This window comes from Oreochromis niloticus, linkage group LG3 (assembly GCF_001858045.2).
Source record: "Oreochromis niloticus isolate F11D_XX linkage group LG3, O_niloticus_UMD_NMBU, whole genome shotgun sequence".
Lineage (NCBI taxonomy): Eukaryota > Metazoa > Chordata > Actinopteri > Cichliformes > Cichlidae > Oreochromis > Oreochromis niloticus.
Window position 1 is genome coordinate 59,229,267 of NC_031967.2, and position 22,261 is coordinate 59,251,527.

General features: G+C 38.9%; 4 protein-coding genes across 4 annotated transcripts in view; 2 read left to right on the forward strand and 2 right to left on the reverse strand.

The window, feature by feature from the left end:
* Positions 1 to 16,422, reverse strand: part of LOC109201317 (low affinity immunoglobulin gamma Fc region receptor II) — an 88,573-nt gene extending 72,151 nt beyond the window's left edge. Inside the window, exons 1-3 of the mRNA XM_025905732.1 lie at positions 16,394 to 16,422; positions 15,866 to 15,901; positions 15,005 to 15,146 (exon numbers count right to left, since the gene is read on the reverse strand). Of these exons, the coding sequence (XP_025761517.1) occupies positions 15,005 to 15,146; positions 15,866 to 15,896 (173 nt within the window). The 5' untranslated portion in view covers positions 15,897 to 15,901; positions 16,394 to 16,422. The remainder of the gene's footprint in view (positions 1 to 15,004; positions 15,147 to 15,865; positions 15,902 to 16,393) is intronic.
* Positions 1,666 to 7,525, forward strand: LOC100700248 (V-set and immunoglobulin domain-containing protein 8). Its single transcript, XM_005464693.4, has 4 exons — positions 1,666 to 1,925; positions 3,102 to 3,449; positions 5,486 to 5,842; positions 6,081 to 7,525. Exons 1-4 carry the CDS (start codon positions 1,868 to 1,870, stop codon positions 6,239 to 6,241), a joined length of 924 nt encoding a protein of 307 aa, XP_005464750.1. The 5' UTR covers positions 1,666 to 1,867; the 3' UTR covers positions 6,242 to 7,525.
* On the reverse strand, positions 7,279 to 14,658 carry LOC112846279 (uncharacterized). Its single transcript, XM_025905735.1, has 5 exons — positions 14,285 to 14,658; positions 13,504 to 13,608; positions 13,033 to 13,116; positions 11,939 to 12,031; positions 7,279 to 10,318 (listed from the first exon to the last, which is right to left on the reverse strand). The coding sequence occupies exons 1-5, from the start codon at positions 14,652 to 14,654 to the stop codon at positions 10,236 to 10,238; spliced, it is 735 nt and encodes a 244-aa protein (XP_025761520.1). The 5' UTR covers positions 14,655 to 14,658; the 3' UTR covers positions 7,279 to 10,235.
* A 3,799-nt stretch (positions 16,423 to 20,221) lies between the features above and the next one.
* On the forward strand, positions 20,222 to 21,918 carry LOC102082001 (V-set domain containing T-cell activation inhibitor 1). The gene is made up of 3 exons (XM_005464701.4): positions 20,222 to 20,366; positions 21,363 to 21,724; positions 21,901 to 21,918. The coding sequence occupies exons 1-3, from the start codon at positions 20,309 to 20,311 to the stop codon at positions 21,916 to 21,918; spliced, it is 438 nt and encodes a 145-aa protein (XP_005464758.1). The 5' UTR covers positions 20,222 to 20,308.
* The last annotated feature ends 343 nt before the right edge of the window (positions 21,919 to 22,261 follow it).

Below are 22,261 nucleotides of genomic sequence, written 5' to 3' on the forward strand. Positions count from 1 at the left end.
AATGTGGGAGTTCCAGTCTTGGATCACAGCTTCTTCTTTTTTTTTTTCTTTTTTTTAACTGAAGACAGATTTGCTCTTATTTTTTCCTCCTTCGAAGTGTCTTATCTGGCTGCGGAGGCGCCTGACCGGGCTACCTGAGGATGGTGGGGCGTGCTGGCGCTGGTGTGATCTGGCTCCAAGGCGAGCCGGTGTTGTGCCAAAAAGTGATTGCCTGCCAATCACTTTTTGGCACAACGCCCGGTCGACAAGGGGGAAAGTTCAGCTCCGCCTCCGGACAGCGGGAGATAAACCAGACAGTTGTGTGCGAACGGAGCGGCTCACACCTGGAGCCCAAAAACAATGACTAGGTGAGTTCTTATTTCTTTATTCAGTGCAATGGCACCGACACCAAATCCCCACGTTGACTTCCTGACATTTGTATCTGCTCAAACTTCTTATAACAGCCTTCATCCTTCACCATCACACATACGCTACACGTGTCTGTGGATGACCTTGGTGAAGCTGTGGGCTCTATTCCGTGCTCCCCCCCTCTCTGGTAGTGGGCGGAAGTCGATTTGAAGAAGCAGCGGCTTCATTTTGTGAGGGAGGGTTAACGTGTTGCGCTTTTCATGTGGCTGCTGTGAACTGCATGATGTTTCTCTCCACTTTACACTGTAAACCGTGTTTGTGGGAAATGTGCTGGATCAGCTCGGCTGCTGCTTCTCGCGGTAATGAAGCTGAATTACAGTCAGCTTGTGCGCGTAAAGTGAACTTCTTGACTCAGGGAACACAGTTTCAGATATAATAGCGACCTTTCCTTATATTCATGTGACCATCTCATGCTGGCATCTCATAGTTTTATATCGTGTAGTGTAAGTCAACATTTTATTCGTTGGGTAAAAACTGCAACCCTGGTTTTAAGAGCCGATCAGCAGCAGCAGAGGGCGTCAGTGATCAGCTTTGGTTTCAAGTCAGTTGAGCTTCGCTGTTTCTTTTAGTATTTGTACGTGCAGCCTGCCCACAGTTTAGAAAAAAAAAGGAAGTACTGAAGTTACACTGTGTGCAGGGCTCTACGTGTATTCACTTGGTGGAGCAATAAACGAACGAAAGTCTCAGAGCTGTAATGTGCAGCTGTCACTGTAGAAAAGCAACGACCAGCAAATGATAAGCATATGAGAGCGTTATGATCAGAGTACTGCTACACAAACAAACAGCATCACCTGAAGTATAGCAGATTTACACTCAGTGTCCAGTATATTAGGAACACCAAGCTCACACTGAGTCAGTCTAACCCAGAGGTCGTGCAGCTCATTTAATCCTCACTGATAATGGTTCAGCAGGATCACTGCTTATTATAACTGCTGTGGTCATTTTAAAAGCCGGCGAGGATTACTTCTTACCAGGGTCTGTGTCCTGATTTAAAATTATTTTGAACTACGATCTTTAAATCCTCCGCCTGTCCCCACCCTGACAAAGAGGAAGCAGATGTTGAAACAGAGATGCTACCAAAATTGGCCTATATGCTTGTGTTGTAGTCACAGACAATATTAAATTTAGTCACAGAGTGAGGTAAAGAAGGAAAATAAAAACAACTACATAAGCTGCCCGGTTATTCTGTACTTTTTTTTGCTGGGGGCCTTTGTGGTGGATTTCCTTCCTCCTCTCGCCCGTCCTCAGAGTCACGTGACATTAAGAAAACAACAACAACTGGAGGAAGTCCCTGCAGAGACGCATATCCTTACAGAGTTTGCAGAGCAAAGTAAACCACTGATCCTGTCACATTAGGATAGATTCGCTACCAATATCGGGCTTGTATGTGCCATCTATATTTGGATCGATCCGCCCACTACTACCAAACAGCGGGCCGACCGTTGTGCAACCTGCAGAAATGTCGTCTGTTGTAGTTTTCTTCTCCCTCCCGATGTTGGTGGCTTCTGCGTTGAAAGGTGAGTGTTTTGAGGTAACATGAACTGACAGGCTGCCAAAAGAAATGACTCATCCATCAAGGATGTAAACAGTGAAACAACGCACCGCAGCATTTTCACGCTTCCGGGAATGCAAACAGCTGCTGCAGCTCGTCTGATATCGTAGATGGAAGAAAATGTGAGCGACTTCAGAAAGAATTTGGCAACAAAAAGAATCTGTGTGATACTAACATGGTGCCAGGCAGTGGCGGGCCTAGCCTGTTTGGCTGTGTCAGTATTTCTTAAACAACATCTAAGTCAAAAAACAGAAATTAGTGGTGTGTGACACTGCAAATCTTGATAAACACAGTGACAGTATTGCAAATTTACTAAAGTGTTTCTGTATTTTACTGTTTTCCAAACTACTCCACTCTATATTAGATGTAATTTGTGCTCGATATAGTTTATTTTAAAATGTCAAATTTAAATTTAAAATTGTGCAGGTTTTAAAAAAATAAATCTAATGTATGTCATTATACTTTAAGCTACCAAGCAGTATGCAAGTGAGTAAATTTTCTCCAGCTGCAACATTAAAAGAATAAACTCATTATTAACAACATGGTGTACATGTTGTTAATAATGAGTACTTTCATTAATTAAGCTTTTTAAGGACATTTGGAAGCTCCAAGTTTTGTTCTTGAATATCTATCAAGTCTAAATACTGGTTTTGCCAACAGGTTAGGTATGAGTTACATGATGATCTAATAAGGTGAGAGGCACCTTTCATGATACTGAAAACTCTAAGTAATTTCTCCTGCTTTGCAGTAAAAGCCCTCTGCTTAATGTCAGAGTTTAATTACTGACAAACACACTTGCAGCAGGTCATGAAGAGGATTCCTCTCTGGTCTTGAAGGTTTGTCAGTCCAGATTCACTGCTGGGGTTTGTTGCAACACTCATAACTGAAGAACAGTTCACAAATTTAAATGCATGTTCATTTATAGAGACATGAGACACATGAGTATCATGTCGGAGAGCTGCAGGTATCCATTACTTTGAGTAATCAACTGATGCGTTTTAGACTTCCTCTGTTCAGTACTTCCTCACTGTCCATAGAAAGAAGCTGCAGTGTTGTTCTGAACAATGTATTTCCAACATGTGCAGTATAACATGCTATTATGTTTGGTTTTTTTTCTCCTCTTTCTTTTTCATTCACACAGAGCTCAGAGTGAGGCCTGGACAAGATGCCACTCTTCAATGTTGGGGTCCCAGAAATGCACACATCACCCTGCTGGAGTGGAGCAGACCGGAGCTCATCTCACAGGGTTATGTGTTCTTCTTCCAAGACCAGCGCTCGTACGAGAACTACCAGCACGAGTCCTTTAAAGGTCGAGTGCAGCTGAGAGACCCATCCATGAAAGACGGAGATGTTACTGTGATTCTGAGAAACGTCAGCGTGAGCGATACAGGAGCATATGAGTGTCAGATTACAACCAGCAGCACCAGAAATGGCGAGAGAGTCGTCAAAGAGTTCAAGCACTCCATCAACCTCACAGTCACAGAGTCTGGTGAGTCTGCAGAGGCTCAGCTTACTGCTGAAGCTCTGCAGCATGTTTACAGCATGAGTGTTTATGAAAGAGTGCTATGGATATCTGAAGTGTGGCATTTTTTTCCAGCTCAGATGAGCCTCTGGAGGCAGTTTTATCAATCCTTGTTTGGTAAAGGAGATTTTTTGTTTTTGTTTAACTGGAAACTTAAATAAAAACACTGCAGAGGATTTTAAATGTTTTCCCTTTGATTTGAGGCATCACATAGTCTTTGTACAGAAAATAAATGATTAAATAAATAAGACATTAGCTCAGACTTTAGTCTGGCTCATAAAATCTTCATTACATGTTTCAACAGTGGTCTTTAAGCTCTCTGCTTTTGTTTTCTATCTGTGTTAATATTTTGATCAAATGAGAAGCTTCCTGTTTTGGTGGGTGTTACCATGTTCGATACAGACTTCCTCGCAGTTATATTTATTGGTTGTTTTTTTATTTTTTTTGCATGCTATGGTTTGAGTTGTCTTTGCATGTTTATTTTCATGCTGACAAACAGCTGTAGTTGTGCGTCTGCCTCACTGAGCTCAAACAAGGGCAAAGAATGCAGCAGTTATTATTGGCCACGAGAGTGCTCAAAATACTCAGTCAAGCAGCTACATTGATCTGATGAGCTCTTATTGCTCATCAGTTTTTGCATGGTGAAACCAGCTGAGTGCATTTCACAAATCCATGTGCTGGCACAAGGGACCAAGAACCAGTCAGAAGAAACCTAGGCTTCATTTTTCAGGCAGTGACACTGTGACCTGCTCTGCCCTCTTTGGATATGCCCAGGCTTCACTTGTCTCTGTGAGATTATTGTATTATTTCTTAGTTCCGCTGTTTGTGTTACACCTTTAATGTGAAGCACTATTGCAGCTTTTGTTTTGAAAGGATCGTTACTTAACGAGCATACCGCAGTTTGGGAAAGAAAGTAAAAGTACTGTGTGCAGTCAGTGTGATCTGACCCTGCTTGAATGGTGGGGGTTTTTTCCTGCTTATGTTAGCAGCTAAAGCTGATGTGAATCTTGACCACAGTGATGCTTGTCAGCAGCCAAATGCTTGCAGATAGTTTCATTACTTTTCTGACAACCAGCTCACTGTCAGCAGCTGTGACCTCTGACTGTTAGCGATGTTTTAAAGTTAAAAAAAAAAAAAAAAAAGAGAGGGAGGAAAAAAGAAATATTCTCAACATTTTTGTTTGGCTGTAGTTGATCTAAAGTCAATCAGCAATCTTCAGGCTCGCTATCTATCTTCCTCCATTAGACTAAGATAAATCATGGCATGAATAATAGAATTTTAATATGTGATTATACAATAACTTCATACTTTATGTATGTATAAAAATATAAGTATTTATGAAAAAGATATATATTGCATTGTTGTATGAGCTGTAAGTAAAAGAGAACCTTATCAGTGATTTCAGTTCAGCTGATCTCACATTAAAGGTCATTAAACTCTGGATTGTTTTCACTGCAGTTGCTGTTTTTAGATCTCAGCAAACATCCTGTTATGTCCACATGAAGTTGTTCCTCTGATGGTGCACGATCTTCTCTAGTGAGTAGACAAAGTGACATCTGGCAAATAGAGTTAGTGCAGATTTTACAGGGATTTCTCCAGAACATGTGTTCATAATTTTTGATAGTTGAGTATATAAGAAAATAACCTTGTTTAGAATCGTCCAACAATTTTGTGCCTCGTTGATTCACAGAGTGACGTTATCAACATCTGGCTATGACAAAAGCATTTATCACTGTGGAGGTGGATTTGAGATTTATTTGAAACTTTAATATAATTCTGGCATAAGTACAAAAAGCCTCAGCTGGCCGTCCCATCACTCCTGTCGCCTTGTTTTTCTTCCTGAGCTCCTCGGTTTGCATCTCTGGTAAGAGTAAGACGCAAGGACAGAAATCAAAAGTTTGCACTTTGGGGGGATCTGTATTTGTAGCTCTTCGTGGTGATCAGTGCTGCAGAAATGAATGTTTGCACTTTGTTTTAACCACTCTATGGTTCCTCTCTTTCAGTTCAGATAAACATCACAGCTGGACAGAACGTAATTCTGCCATGTCGAGCTCCAAACATCGACAGCAATTCCAAGGCAGTTGTAAAGTGGAGCAGAGCTGACCTTGGAAAAGATTATGTTCTTTTGTATCGGGATGAACAGCCTGATCCAGAAGAGCAGCATCCATCTTTTAAGAACCGGGTGGATCTGCAGAACAGACAGATAAAGGATGGAGACGCGTCTTTGATTCTGAAGGATGTCACGACTGCTGATAGTGGAACATACGAGTGTCGCGTCTTCAGAAGAACAAACCGCAGGAAGAGAGCTAATCTGGAGACTGACCCTATCAGTGTCATCAGCCTGAAAGTTGATCCTCCAGGTGAGTGAGTAGAGTTGAGTGTGTGTGTGATCAGAGGTGAAGCTGCTTCCTGGTTGTTGATGTTTGTTTCTAAAGATGTTGTTGATGAGACTTTGTAGAAAGCAGCTGGTCTGAGTGATGTGATCAGAGTGCAGTAGATAATGTCTGACAGCAGTTTGAAGAGGAAATGGATTCTGTTCTGTTCTTCACTCATCACCTACCTGACAGCTGACACCTCACACCTGTTTCTCACCTGCAGGTCAGACAGGAGGAGACACAGAGGATGGAGTGAGCAGAGGACATGCTGGACTGATGGCGGTTTTGTCACTCTTTGCTGTGATTGCTGCTTTGGCGATCTTTATAAAACTAAATCCACCTCCTCCTCTTTCTTGTCCTTCTGTCTGCAGAAATGTACTTTGATTGTAGTATGATCCTGACATTAAGATTAAGGAAAAATCTTTCAGTAAATATGATTAAGACAACTAGAATGATCATTATTGCTACTGAACTGACTGTTGCACGTGTCAGAAATTACAGTTGTTCTCAATCGATTTGGTGCAATTCTCACAGCACAAACCTCATTCTCCCTGCTCTTCATGAAGTCCTTAAAACAGTTTGGGCATTCTTCATAATTCAGAATCATCTGTGCAAAACACGCTCCAAACACGAATCAGTCACTTCAACTCTGTGAAGTGAATGGATAAAAAAAAAAAAAACTTTCACCGCCTCTTAAAGAAGTCATCAAAGTATTTTTTTTTCTCAAAAACGTCCTGACTTTGGAAAAAATGTCTGACCTTGATGATGATGGGCTACAGTTACAGGCGAGCACACAGGGGGCCACACCTGTCAGCTATCAACATGAAACTGGGGCTGCATTTCACACAGACAAACATATTGAAAACATTAGATTGAAATACTGAAAAACAGTAATCGGAGAAATGAGCGATCAAGAGCTCTAACTGACAAAAGTACAAACTTCTGTTTTGATGAGTTTTCAGATTCAAGTGACAAGTGCATTAACGCAGCAACAAAGATCACAAGTATGGATATAAACAAAAGCAGTGTTTATAAAAACAATGAGACCGTCTAATGTTCATAAGGAAATGCTCAAACCGATTTAAGAACTGCATCAAAAATGGTGAGAATGACTTTTCTCTCTGTGACGGATGGAGAAAAGCTGTAAAGCTGGCCCACGTGTCCGCTTCAATCCGTGCTCTCGTCACAGTGGACAGTTTGTGAACCAAGAACTAACTGGGCACTCAGATAGTTCTTAGGTCATGTGACAGAACAGTTCACCTTTATTTCAGCTTTTTCATTCAGACTTCCTTCACTGGAAAATAATAAATAAAAATAATACAAAACAATACATTTTAAAAATAAATACAAAAATAAAAGCTGTTACAATAAATTGTCTTCCATATTTTTATTTTATATCCTATTTTTCCTTTTTGATAAAATAAATAATATTGTGAAAATTGTCGAATGTTTTATCTGATTTTGAGTGTGAACTGTAGCTTTGAATATGTTAAAATATATTTGCATTAGTAGCTGTGATTGGCTCCAGCCCCCCTAAAGACTCTCATAAGGCTAAGTGGAAGAGGATTAATAGATGGATATTTACCTTTGATGACTTCGCTTGCTGTAATCGTGCTGAAGGAGTGTTAAAGAGCAAACAGCTCACACACAAATGGAGAAATCCAGAGACATTTATTCACAGAGGATTCAAAGAAAACAGTCTGATGTGCATCTGTTCATGTCTGAAGCAAAAGGAAATTCTAGTTGATCAAATGAGACTTTTATTCCTTTTAAATGCTTGATTGTAGATTACATATGCTGCTGTTGGTCACTGTTGTTTTCATTACTGTTTTTGTTTTATTGTTCTCAGACAGCTCCTGCTTGTCGTAAGACCTGAAACATCACACATTTGTCTCTTTTTATTTCCATGTTGTTGTACTTTTTCAACATGTTCAAAATAAAGATTCAATCAATCAACATCATGGTTTATTTTCAGTGTTAGATTTTCTTTATAGTCAGATTTGATCTGTAGCACTGATCCCCTCCAGCTCTGCTGACTCTGGAAGAATCGGAAAGAACAACAGTTTTTGAAAGTTTGAACCAAAATATATTTTCATTTGCGTAAGACATTTAGGCAAACGTTTGCAGTGCACACGGTGAAATACTATCCTTAGTGTTTCCATGACTCTTGAAGGTTCAGGTTCAGCAGTGGGATCGATGACTCAGCTCATTTCTTTTCAGCCAAAATCACTGAGTGCAATATAAAGCTTCATCACCACAGCTGAGAGCCAAACGGTGAGCGTTACAGAAGAGTTACAACAGGACAGAACATATGAGAAAACAGTGCAGAGAGTGAAGCTGAGATCATCCGGACATGTCAATAAGAAAGTCAGTGATAAACTTAAACTGTGTTAGAGCTCTGATTTAAGGTAATGACTGTCATCTGAGCAGCTGAACGCTTCTGAATTATCAAAGAAATCAACCTGAGCTACAGACATGGGCCTTAGACCAGGGTACAGAGTAACAAGTGGATCAGAGAGGGAAGTGTCAGGAGTCAGAAATGGTCAAATAATTAGGGTATTATATAAATGTAAATGTTCAGTGCTCACTGGATGATGATAAAACACTACCTGCCTTATTATTCTTTCAATTCAAAATGTATAAGAAAATATCATCATAAGGATATTTTTATTATCCGTGAAGATCAGTTTGTTATAGAGTCACATGAGGATCAAACATTAAAAACCTATAACAATTGATACATTGTTACATTTATATATCGATTGTTATGTAGCCCACATGTATTATCACAGCAGGGCTGACCAGCTGTACTTCCAAATGTGCTGTTGGGTGTCTTCGTGTGATCTGCATTTTGTTGAAGCAATTGGCCTGAAAGATTTGACACATTCACGGGGCTTCATCCCACCATCACTACCTCATGCTACCGATAGTGAGACTGAGCCAAATGAAAAAAATGGTGAAAAACTGTCAAAAGAGGAGAAGAGAAAGAAATCTGAGTGCATCCGGATTATACTAATGTCACATCTCTTCTAAATTCTCATAGGTTTTTCTGTTGCTTACACCGAACCAGAATGAGGTTTGTGTTACATTACAAACTGTACCCTTGCTCAACAGAGGAGACACTAGTTTTACTGACAGAATTGTGAGGACCTCACTGGCATGAGTCTTCCTGCCATTCAGGACATCTATCTTCAACGGTGCCTCTTTAAAGACCACAGCCACCCAGCACGTCAGCTGTTCTCCTTGTTACCATCTGGGTGAAGTTACAGGAGTCTGTCTGCTCGGACTACAAGACTACAGTTTTTACCAACAACCACAACACTGCACACAGAAGCTGTCCTACAGTTTCACAGGTACATACTACACTCTGCACTGGTCACTTCATTTTTATTAGTATAAAAATAAAAACCCTTATATACGATATTTAGTTTGTTAACATTTTTTACTATGTTTTTCACTATATTTTATAAATATTTTGTTTTTTACTATTTTTATTGTACTATACTGCTGAGTGACTCGTCTTCTGCTTGTCAAATACATTTCATTGCAATGTAGACCCTGTGCTTACTTGCATATGACAAATAAAACTGAAACTGAACTGAGAATTGGTCTGTGGCTTTTCGTCAGACTCGGGGGCTTCGGTGCTGGTTTTTGTCGCCATTTCCCCTTTACCAGGTTTCAAAATGGCGCTTTTGATTTTTGTGAAAGAGACACTCTCATAACGCTGTTGACCAGCAAATATGAGATATATAGTCTGACAATGTCACATGAACCCTGGCTGAGCAGGTATTATTTTAGTATCTGGTACCAGGTAGTTTTACCTAAAGGAAAAACCTGGTGAACCGTTGCAAGTTGATTCGAGTAGGTAACAGTAACAACATTAACTACCAAAGTAATAAAATTAACAACATTAACAAAAATTAAGAACAACTTTAGTAGCAATAATAACAACAACATTAACAGTAACAGTAACAGCCATGGTAATAACAATAACAAAAGTGACACTGTAACAACAAAAACATAATTAACAACAAGAATAACACCCAAAATCCACTGTTAATATCTGAGACTGCAGATATTAACTGTTTTCAAAGATGAGCTTTTCAGGCACAAACATGCAGACTGACGTCTGTTGACTCTTCTTTAGGCAAGAAAACAAGCTTCCTTTTTGAATCTCAAATGTTTCACAGGTGTATTCAGTGACTGTGTTATATTTAAGGCACTTTATTTTAGAAAAAGCACTTTGCACTTCATCCTGAGCTCTACATTCAAACTGCTCCAGTGCAGCTGTACGACTGTAAACACACACATGCTTAAATAAATAATAAATAATATAGAGAGGAGTGCAGGGATCTGTTTAGCAGCCAGTTGGACAACACTACACAGACTGGTTACACTGTGGTGAAGGTGTGTGGGTCAGCTTCAGTGAGGAGTAGATGACCGCTGACTCTGGTGGAAGATCTGAACACAAACACACAGATTAGAGAAAGTTTAGATGTCTGGAGGAAAACATGAGAAAAACCTGCACCGGCTCTGTTTATTACAGAGGGGATATCCACAGAGTCACGTGAGCAGGAGGAGTTTAACACTGCAGGAAAAAGAATAAAAATAACACTGTCTTATACACTGTATAAGACAGTGAATTTCCTAAATTTCAGGATTTCTGCAATTACTATATGTACAAACATTTATTCGTAGCTGTAATCAGATCTTTCGAGTCTGAATGACAGAGTTGTTGCACTGATAACTCTGCTAACTTACAAAAGGATTCCTTGTATTTCCACCTCTTTTCTGACTAATTTCGTCATAAATTTTATAGACCTTCTGCTCATTATTTAAATTTTATGGTCCACAGTTTGTAAAATTGTAAAAATAAAATTTTTAAAAGGCATTAAAAGCATATGTGTATTGGAATTTTTTTCAGCATTCAGTATAGCAGTCAGCTTGCAGACTGCCTGATTCCTCCTTACCTGTAGAAGCTGTGGTATTAGGATAGGTTGGATTTGGAGGTGAGGGGCAGTGTCTTGTATCCGACAATCGATTGCACCATGTGGACACAACCACCTGGCCTTGCAAGACTCACATGAAATAAGCTACTTATCCTTTTTTCATAACTTTTAATTGTTTTGCTATTTGTTTTTTTATGTTAGAAAAATTTTACATTGACAATTGGGTTGTTGTGTTTTTCATGCATCTTAGCATATTTTAAACTTAACCTAAATTTTCAGAGTCCTCGAAAATGCAAAAAAAAAAAAAAAAAAAAATGCATATGTTTGCCAAATGTGTTTCGTCAGTGGTAATTAAAGTACAATTGACGTACCAAAGTTGCTCTATTAAGGTTACATTTGCTCAATCTGGTACAAAAGTTTAATAAGAAAAGCATTTTCTTCATTTTCGTAACTGAGACTTTTGTGTTAAAAAGTATTCCATGTGATTTATTTAGAAATACTGTAAAATTACATATTATACAGAAATTTTCACTATTTGTCTTTTGCACCATAAAGTTTGTATAATTAGTGCATGCTCAAATATGCGATTTTGCAGGACTGCTTGAATGTTTTTTTCATGATTTAACCAGCCAGTAGGCATTTTTGATGTATCTAACCCAACAGATTCACTTTTATAGTAAGAAAGGCCAGCTAAAATTTAAGGCTTATATCTTTAATAGTACATGAAATTTTCATGTTCAACATTGCCTCAGATTTCAAAATGCAAAAAAATTCATATATTCACACCAATTTATATTTAAAGAACATTTTTTTCATACTATATTTAGATCATATGCTTTCTATCTCACACACAAACCCTGATTTCTCTCCAGAAGTTGTGTGTTTAATCTCTTCATACCATATCCTTTTAATATAGTTTTCTCTTCCTTTGTATTAGACCTGTCTGACATGTGGAGCTGATAACCACCTTCATTTCACCAGGTTAATCCCTCCACAGTGCAGAGGAACTAATGGTGCTTTTCACTGCGTTTGCTGCTGCAGGCTGAGATCTGAGCTTTTTAAAATTTCAATTTAGGTTTGGAATTTTTCTATACATGAGGGAGATTTTGGAGTCAATATCGAAGAGCTGTACCTCTCTGTCTGCTGTTTGTCCTGATGGTGATTTCTCCATAGCTGACGTCACCTGTTCTGTGCACTGATGAATAAACTGCAGCTGGATCACGGACTACAAAACAAGAGAAAGTCATGTAACTGACACAGAACTTTTTATTTTAGGGTGAAATAAATCTATAATAAAATTTAAATCTATAAATTAGAGTTGAAAAGTACGGAGACATATCCAAGCTTTAAGCTGAAGGAACTTTAACAACTCTACTTAGTTCTCAAAACAGGAAGCTTGATGACCACAGAGTTGCTCATGTGTCAAAACAATGTAACACTTTGACACAATGCATCTTGTAAAGGAAACAAACTTGCAAACCTCTGAAACTCATTTAAAATAAAATTACCAACAATAAATTTGTATCTGACAGCCTGACGACAATTACACAAGGCTACGCCAAAGGTTATTTTTTCAAGAATGAAAACACGGAGCCGGAAATAAGCTGAATAACTCCGCTTTAACGTGACAAATAAAAGACGTTTCTGGCTCTGAGCTCAGAGTGAAGTCTCTGTTTCAACTTCTTTAACACAGCTGTGCATGGGCCTCAGTGTTTTCCAGCTTTCTGCACTAATTGTATTTCTTTATAAATATTCTGAATCCTTTGGGTCCCTCTGCTGTGTGCTTTGTACTGCCTGTGCTGCTTAAGTTAATAAGGAAGTCCTGAGGTTCTGTCCGACTGTAGAGAGGTCACCTCTAAATGCAAATAAGTTTTTTTTTTAATAATATGAAGTTTTATCTTTTGAAAAACTCCCTAAATAAAGTTTGATTTCTGTGCTGAGCATGTGCAGTGGACTAAAATATTTTAAAGCAATTTTTAATCCAACTAAATCTCCGCCTTTTAGTCCAGTGTGTTTTTCTTATAAAAAAAACAATGATCTCACTTTAATGTGCTAGCATGAAATCCACAAACACAGACAAAAAACTGAATATGATAAAATGATGAAATGATGATAAAACAATTAGAGGATGACCTGCAGTCCATCCTGCAAGAATCTCCAAAATCTGAACCAAGTTATCACAATGCATCTAACACATGATTATCTAACAGGAAAGTTGACCTGTACCTCTCATCATCTTTGATCCATGTTGGCCTTCTGCTGTTGTTTTTCTCACTGATGAGTAAGTGACAGCTGCTGCAGGATCTCTCTCTGCAAAATCAAATGCAAAGATTTTCTAATATTAACAAAACTGTAACTACTACTGCTTCATCAGTCGGAAGATATTTATAAATTAGTTAATAATGAGTCCTATAATAACAATGCTGATGATGATAATAATAATAATAATAATAATAATAATGAAACTAGACTGTAACAGAGCTGCTACTTCTTCTTCCGCACAATGACGTGTAGTTCATAAACACAGGATTAGGTCATAAACTGAAGCTTTGAAAGTACTGAAAATATTGACCTGATCAAACACCAATGTCTGAACCAACACATATTTATTAAAAACTCCAAACATTAACTTCTTAGATTGGATAAATAAGAGGTTTATTGAAACCTCAGAGGAAGATTAAAGTTTTGAGCGTTTACCTTGTAGGAAACTTGTTGCACCTCTTGTCCTGTTTGACCCATTATAGTCATCTGCTGATACTTTTCTCCCTGATAAGCAGGTGTCACCTGCTGCAGGATCTCTCTCTGAAAAGCAAATGCAAACAATAGAACTGTTACTGCTGTTGTTTCATCATTTGGAATATTAATATTTATAAGGCAGTTAATTATATTTAAAAATGGAAAGTAAAAGAAAGATTTGATTAAGTATAAAGTAGGGTGAAGCCAAAGAAAGTAGAACTATTTCTATCTTTCGGAGTTCTGTGGTGAAACAACAAGTAAAGGTTAGTTTTTTTCTTCCAGAAAACAGGAAACTGGACTGCAGAAGAGCTTTGCTCACATTGACACTCTGACCACAAAATCTCACACACAGCATCTCAATTCAGACACAGGAAAAAACTAACTGAACTAACTTAAGTATGTGATGCACAAATATAGCATTTAGATGCACTGTAATGACCTTAATTTAACTCTCTGTGGCTCAAATTTGTCCTCACAAAGACAGAAGTGCGAAAACTGCACATGCTGTGCATCATGTAATAGTTTTTACAGGAACAGTTCTCCCCATAATCACACCTACATGTGTTTGGTCTGCAGTGCTGTTTGAGTTGCCCACTGTTGGAGTTATGGGCTGTAGAGACGACGCTCAATGTGTCAAAACTCAACAGAGAAAAATTGTGTAGATTTTGATAGACTGAGTCTTAGGTAATCTGTCTTTCAAAACTAGTATAATAGTTAAGGGTAAGCAGAATGTGACTCTTACCTTCAGGTTTTCTCTTTACACATCGTCTCACCAGTACAACCAGTAAAACCAACAGCAGCAGCACTCCAATTATGGAGGGAACAGAGACCAGCATGGAGAGAGGAACAGAGGAGTGCTGAGGAGGAGGAGAGGAAAACGAGGAGGAGAGGGAGGTAGTGGAGGCTGATAGAGGAGGAGAGGTGGGAGAACCTGCATCTACTAAGAAATACAAATCGTTGTGGTCAGTTTGAGTCTCTTTGGACCTAAAATGTGTAAAAGAATCTGAAGCCTCACCTGTGACAGTGATCCAGCTGGATGGAGACTCTCCATGACCGCTGATGTCACACTTGTAGAGGCCTTCATCAGACCTGGAAACATGCTGGATGGTCATGTGACCTGTAGGCTGCTTCCTGATGAGGGAGCCATCTTTATAGAAAGCAGCTGGGAGGTTGGAGGGAGTGGTCTTTGTTTTACAGAGCAGAGTGACGTCATCTCCCTCCATCACAGGGAGGACAGGACTCTGCAGGATCACTGATCCACCTCAACACAGAGACAAACTACAGCATTTCATCCATTTACACACAGCTTCATCAACACTAACTCCACACACTCAGCTTACCAGTGACTGTCAGGTTAACCATGTTACTGATGGGGCCCTCTCTGGACTCACACCAGTAAACTCCACTGTCTACTAAGACGATGTGGTTGAAGGTACAGGAAGAACCAGCTGATTCTCCAAACCCAGCTCCACACTGAGTCCTGGTTTCTTTGCTTGTGTTTCTCCTCAGAGTCCATCCAGCAGAGCTGTCGTCCTCCTCACAGCTCAGAGACACAAAGTCTCTAAAAAAGAATTGAGAGCTGCTGGGACTCACAGTCAGACGAGCTGTGAGAGAAATTATTACAACAAAGCCAAACATGAGGAATAACTTTGTCACAAAGAAAACATACATTTGTTGAAAAGCAAGAGAATCTTTGTTGGTGTATTTAAGGTGCAGGCAGAAGATGATCCAGGAGTGTAACACGTGTAAAGCTTTGGAGGTGCTGGTAGGTAAATTTTGTTATGTTGCAGCTCCTCAGTTCGTCTTCAGTCTGAAAAGTGCAAATTTAGCTTTTCCCTCTTTTTCTTTTTTGTCTAAAATTTGCATGATGTGTCTCTGCGTATATATGACCACATATGGCCCTAAAGGTCCAGCTGTAACATAAACATCTGCTGGCTGATGCTGATTGTGTGTTACAGCACCAAGAAAACCTTGTTAAACAGTGCACATGCTGGTTATCATCCACTCCTAAATCCTCTTATTTTAACATTATATCACTTTACATTTAACAACCCCTTCTACTGATGTTAAAAGAATAAACGGATATTTAGAGACTATGGTACTAATGCCTTCACATTTATTTTTTAAAATCCATTGTTATTGAATCAGGACTTTTTTTTTTTAAACAATCATCACAATTTTATAGGCTCGTTTAATTTCTCACAGACACAGTAAACCTAATCTGTCTCCATTGTTGTGCTACTTCTTGGTACTTGGGACTCAGTTACACTTGTAGGCCTGTTTTACGGTCTTTTATTTGTCATTTTAAAAAACGTTTCCTCACCGTGGTTTGTTGCCCAGCTGAGCAGCGACATCAGGACTGAAAGGAAAGCCCAAGAGATAAAGACTCAATAGATTTTCATGTGTTTTTGGTTTAAATGCTAAATATCCACTACTTGACCTGTGGGGCAGTGACCTAAAGTGTCAGACTGATAAACAGGATGTGCTCTGTAGGGGGAGGTGAGGATGTAGCTTAACACCGCCATAGTTTACCTGCACCGTCGACCACTAAATTTGAGTTTTTAACTCATTTAGTGACGTGAAACTGTGAAGCTGTTAAAATTTCATCTTAAACACACACACACACACACAAACAGCTGCATTACAGCACATGAGGCATCCACTTGTACTTCCTTTTATACTGTGTAACCACATTTACTGTTACACCATTTTTCCTTTTGTTATTAACACAGGTTTTAAGCCTTAAATAAAAGTGACTACCTGTGGCTCCAACCCACTGCCACTCTCAACCAGAATACCTTAAATATACATATTACATACTGAGATTTTCAAAAGAGCATGTGGTACTTACAGAGCAGCCACAGAAGAGGTGTTTGTCCCATCGTGTCACACAGATCTGAGACCTTTTTGTTCCACTGCAGCCCTTGAACCCTCCTCCTTCCTCTCAGTAAAGTTTGGGGGCTCTGTGGTTTCTCTGCAGCACTTCTAGGAAAATGAAGAAAAAAAAAGTATCTAAAATGTGAATCGGGAGGTGCATTAAAGTGACAAGTACAAACTGAAAGAATGAAAATATCAGTAGGGTGTTTATTTCATTGTATTAATTTTTTTTTCTGTAATCCCACAAAAAGAAAAAGGCTCAGTATTAACTTGGGTTTTACGACACAGCAAAAGTGAGAAGTAAGCAGAAAGAAATGTACGTTGACTGTGTGTACCTGGGTGACAGTGGCACAAGGTTTGTTCATGTTTCCTTTAATGTAATAAGTCATGTGGAATCAGAATGTTATTGAACAGAGTTTATGTGAAATTGTAAGCTATTGTGAATCAGGTGAACTCTAGTAGTGTCATAACAGTACTTTTCCAGTGAAAGGACTTGCAGCCTCATTTGATGTGTTATGTGGGAGATATATAACAGCTATGAGAGCCTGTGATATGTGAGTAAATGTGATGTGCATGTTATAGTTTATGTGTGTGCATGAGAATTGTGCGTTACTTTAATATTTTTATTTTATGGTGGTACTGTAGAGGTAAACAGTTTCTACACCAGAGCTATCGATTCTCATTCCTGGTTTATTCTTCATCACCACACAACTGCTCCAAAACACAGCAACACACTTCTGTGGTGAAAGTGAAGCCCTCTAGTGGACCACCACAGTAATTTATATATTTATATATTTCTGTTTTCACCGAAAAGTTCCAATGAACCACATCTTTAGTAAAGTTTCTGTGATGCATCAGTTAAGGAGACCACCATTCAGCCTGGGATGCGACAGTTATCAATCGATATCCTTTCTTTTTCCAGCTCATTTTCGTTACACAAGAATAGCTTTGCAATTAAATCCCTGCATGCGCACAGTAAAAAACAACACACATTCTACAGGCGTGAGAACTGGAGTTATATAAAGCACGCAAAACGTCCTTATTTTATGTTTTTCAATTGCAGGTTGCTACTTTTAAAGCCTCCGAGAGGGGCATATATGCGGCAGTCTCGACTGCTTGCACTATGATTGTAAGCCCAACGAGGGACATTCATAGACATGTGTCAGAAAGCAAACTGGGGTTTTGCATGTCAAGGATATTTGGCATGCAGACTGGTATCGAACTGACAGTAAGTGACCCGCTCTACTACCTGAGCTACAGCCACTTCCTGACCGCTTGTCACGCAGTGATTTTCCTTTATTTACAGTTTTTCTCAGTCGCCTTGGTGCTTTTCTCAGATCAAAATGAAAATTCTCAAAAACATTAGTGCAACCTCTACATCATTTAGTCATTTGTGCACATCATAGTAGCAATTTCTCCTTCCTCTGAACAAATTGCAAATGCTCTTGGACATGTATCAGGTGCTTTCATACAATTCTCTGCCATCGACAACATTATCATTTGCTTATGTCATGTCAGTCAAAATGAACTGTACTTTTGGATGCTAAATAGTCGTTCCCAATAAAACTAATAGTCTTTATTTCATTGCTTGAGTCATTACATACAAAATTGGTGAATTAATTTTCAAATGCTGTCAAGAAAATTTTATACTTTTTTTCATTATTTTTTCCTGTCCCCAAAATTGAACAATTTCTCTCATGCCATAGTCCCTGAGAATGAGAGGGGTGGAGGTCAACTCAACAAATACGTTGTTGTGTGGGATAATGTCACTTTTCACTACTCACATCTGGTCAGACAGTGGTTTGCAGCACATGACAGAAAGCCTGTTGAATATCTCCCTCCCTACTCCCCATTCCTTAATCTGATAGAAGGGTTTTTGTCTGCCTGGAGGTGGAAGACTTATGACCGGCATTCACATGCACAAATGGCCCTGTTAGCAGCCATGGATGCAGCATGTGACGACATCACAGAGTCATGCAGAGGGTGGATTCGCCACTCCAGGAGATACTTTCCTCACTGCATTGCAAGGGATGATATCCGTTGACGTAGATGAGAACATGTGGCCAGACAGACAGGAACGTCTGAATGTGCCAGAATGATTTACGTATGTTCAGTTACAATATGTACTGTTATATTGTTCACATTTGTGCACAGCTCTACCAAAAGGGTGTTTCTCATGTTTATTCTAAATACGTGACTGTAGAGTATTTTTCTTTTGCACAATTTTGTAGAATTACAAACAGCCTACACCGTAAAAATGTGAAACATATGTATTCAGTGTCTTGAACTCACTTACTTCCATAACTACAGGAATGTCTAACTTTACTGTAAATGGCTGTGCAAAAAGTGTATAGTGCTGTGACCTTTTTTTTTTTTGTTGCATTGGAAGACACTGAGAGAATACTGTAAACTGTCATAATGAAAACATGACAAAACTATTTGATTATCTTGTTCATAAAGATGGTGTCAAGACTTCTCATTTTGATGACACTGGCAGTTTCATTGACATGAATACTTGCTTTTGATGGATGGATTATTGATTTTGAGCAAGTGACCTGCTTTTGCAGGTTATCCACTAGGTTTTGCAGTTTGCACTAATTGTTTTGAGAAATACACAAACTGCTGTGCAAATGTTACTAGTGACGTGAGAAAAGCACCAAAGCGACTGAGAAAAACTGTAAAAGAACCGGCGGATCTTTAAATCTCAGATCTCTGTGGTGATCAAAACAGTGGGATAAAAAGGCAGTCTTTTGGAGGAACGTAGAAGTTCCCGTCGGGGATCAGTCTTTTTCTTTCCTCTGCAGAGTTTCTTATTTGGGCAATGAGGTGCTGGCCTGGCCTGGCCACAGAGCTCGGAGCAGCGACCGAAACCACATAGTTGTCTTCCATGTTCCATCTTTTACCTGGAACCCAAAAAAAAGAGAGAGAGAGAGAGAGAGCGAGAGAGAGAGCGATAGATAGATAGGGGTGTGTATGTGTTGAAAACGAGCGGCAAAATAAAAAAAGGTGGTGGATATTTTGTTATAAATTGATATAAGAAGTATATAAAAGAGAACGGTCTTTTTCGTTGTATTGTTTATAATCTTCATAGAGCCCTTTCGCATGACTCTCTGATAATGTCTGCTAACTGGAAGAGGATTCAAATGACGCGCCAAGTGGCGTCTTTTCTGTGAGCAAAGCAGCGTAGCACCGCACGTGCAACGTCTTGTTTTTATATTGCGGAAACAGAATATAAACGTCGTTTCCGTAAATGAAATTCTTCATGACTAAAGCTGAGAAACAGCTGGTAGACATCTGCCCACATGCAGAAGCAGCTCCGTTTTCCATTTACTGATATGTGTTAAGAACAGCATATATGTGACGTTTCTATGAATAAGGTCTCTACATAAAAACATCTCTGCACCTGAAATGTAATAACCATACACTGATCGTCGAGTAAATGAAGCTCACCAAGCTTACACTGAGTCAGTGTGTTTAATCTATGGTCCTTAATAATACTGGTTGTGGTATTTTGTTGAACTAACAGAGCTGCAGTGAGAAGGTAGACATAAAATAGTGCCGCATCTATTTTCATTAACAATTAATTGCTGCCAATAACTAATTATTAATTATAACTATTAAAAGCAGGCTTTGTAGCTTGATTTAAGATGGTCTTAATTTTGACCTACAATTATTCCAGCCTTCACTAAACACTTACTCTAAACTCTTCAGGGGGGATGAACAGGCAAAACGGCAGTATTGTTCAAGTTAAAAAAAAAAAAAATAATAACTGACATGTCACGCTTAGGGCTACGTGGCTGAGTTCCTGTTCAAAAACAACAACCCCGCCTCTACCAGCACCAAAACAAACGGCTTGCCCAGCTCGATCGTCGTTTATTTTCTTGCAGAAATGTCGTTTTTTGTGGTTTTCCTCTCCTTTGCATTATTTGTGACTTCTGCATTAGAAGGTACGTTTCATATTATTAGCGGTAAGATAAACTGGCAGGCACAATGTACATAGCAGTGCAGCAGCTGGTGCATTTGTTTTGACAGCACAGATGGAGTAAAATGTAAGCTTAGAGTTTAGAAAGTATTTTTTAAAATATTTGTCATGAATTGTTGGTGGGTAAAGTCATCACTAACATGGTGAAAAATTGCACTTTGCACTCTGCAGGGAAAGTAAGACTCGTATGCACAGAATGAAAGCGAAACTTTACAGGTTAATCGTTGGTTTCTGCAGGGGCGTCGCAGCAGGGACATGTTGTACTCTTCTCTCTCGTCACTCCTCCCAGATAACAAAGACATTCACAAAGTGTGTGTGTTTGTTAGTAAATCTTGTGTGACGTTTTCTGATCATTTTGCTTCATGTTTGGTTATAACGAGTTATTTGAGCTCACTCACACACAGACAGAGAATCTGGCACTACATAAAAATAATTCAATCGAATCAGTTTTGTTGCTGATCTTTTGCGTGTCCAAAACACTAATAACCACCAATACCCCACCCCCATACTATTCATTACATGGAAAACAATACCGTTTTTGTGGGGTTAATAATAAACAATTATTAATTCTTATGTTAAGGCTCAAAATTAATGTTTGATCGTTTTGATATTTCCTCAAGTTAAGTGAATTATTATTTAACAAAAATAGCTGAAAACTATTGTTGCATGAGGATTTTATGGCTGATTTTTTGCTTGTACGTTTTTGGCCTCAAAGGTGTCAAAAGGGTGCAAAATACATCAATTCATATATTGATAACATGTAAGAGTAAAAGACACTGGATTTCAAAAATTTTACTAAAGTTTGGAATAAAAGTACAAAACTACCAGAAGAGGGCATAAGGGCTAAAATGTTGTTTAATGAATGAATGAATAAATAAATGAATAAATACAAGATGTCCAAGATGGACAGTATAGCACATTATCAATATTTGCTTTCTTTTTCTTTTCTCTTTGTGTTTAGATCACACAGAGGTCAAAGTGAGGTCTGGGCAAAATGTCACTCTCCACTGTCAGGGTCCCAGAGGTTTAAATATCACCATGTTAGAGTGGAGCAAACCTGAGTTCAACTCAGAGAGTTATGTGTTCTTCTTCCAAAACCATCGCTTGTATGAAAACTACCAACATGAATCCTTTAAAGGCCGAGTGGCGCTGAAAGATCGATCGATGAAAGATGGAGATGTTTCTGTGATTCTGAGGAACGTCAACATCAACGATACAGGAACATACAGCTGTGAGATTACAACCAGGATGAAGGAAAGAGTGGTTCATGAGGTTGTGAACTCCATCAACCTCAAAGTCACAGACTCAGGTGGGTTTGTAGAGGTTCAACTTACAGCTTTTAGAGCACAGCTGTTTATGGAAGGGTTTCACTTCTTTTATTTTGAAAGGTGTTTTACTTGATACACATGCAGCAGTTGGGAAGCGAATAAAAGTAAAAGTAAGAGTCTTTGCACTCAATGTGAGCTAATACTGAAGTTTTTTCTTCCCCTTCCCGTTAGTGGCATAAAATGGTGTGAAACATGATCACATGGATGCTCTCCAGTGATTGTATCTGCAGTCACTTGATCAGTAATCATTAGTTATTGCTTCATATTATCCAGATCACTGCCAGCAGCTGTGACATCATGTCTACTGACTGTTAGATATGTTTTAAAATTTAAAACAAGAAATATTGTCAGTACAATCAGCAGAGTTCTCACAGGTGTTTCTTTCCTGCTTGTTTCACAGATGAAAACATCAAGGGTGGAGAAGAAGAGGATGGAAAAAACATGAATAAGACTCTTCTAGTTTTATTTGGTGTGTCAGTTACGTTTGTAGTTATGATATGTGTTGTAATTCTAATTATAGTAATCCCCCGCA

Bases quoted from the DNA above. Each gene is read 5' to 3' on its own strand.
- LOC100700248 (XM_005464693.4), top strand. From the start codon at position 1,868: ATGTCGTCTGTTGTAGTTTTCTTCTCCCTCCCGATGTTGGTGGCTTCT. The intron at 1,926-3,101 runs GTGAGTGTTTTG...TCATTCACACAG, and splicing joins GGTGGCTTCTGCGTTGAAAG to AGCTCAGAGTGAGGCCTGGA. The intron at 5,843-6,080 runs GTGAGTGAGTAG...TCTCACCTGCAG, and splicing joins CCTGAAAGTTGATCCTCCAG to GTCAGACAGGAGGAGACACA.
- LOC112846279 (XM_025905735.1), bottom strand. From the start codon at position 14,654: ATGACCATCCAGCATGTTTCCAGGTCTGATGAAGGCCTCTACAAGTGT. The intron at 13,609-14,284 runs GTAAGAGTCACA...TTTGCTTTTCAG, and splicing joins TGTAAAGAGAAAACCTGAAG to AGAGAGATCCTGCAGCAGGT. The intron at 12,032-13,032 runs GTACAGGTCAAC...CTTGTTTTGTAG, and splicing joins TGGATCAAAGATGATGAGAG to TCCGTGATCCAGCTGCAGTT.
- LOC102082001 (XM_005464701.4), top strand. From the start codon at position 20,309: ATGTCGTTTTTTGTGGTTTTCCTCTCCTTTGCATTATTTGTGACTTCT. The intron at 20,367-21,362 runs GTACGTTTCATA...CTTTGTGTTTAG, and splicing joins TGTGACTTCTGCATTAGAAG to ATCACACAGAGGTCAAAGTG.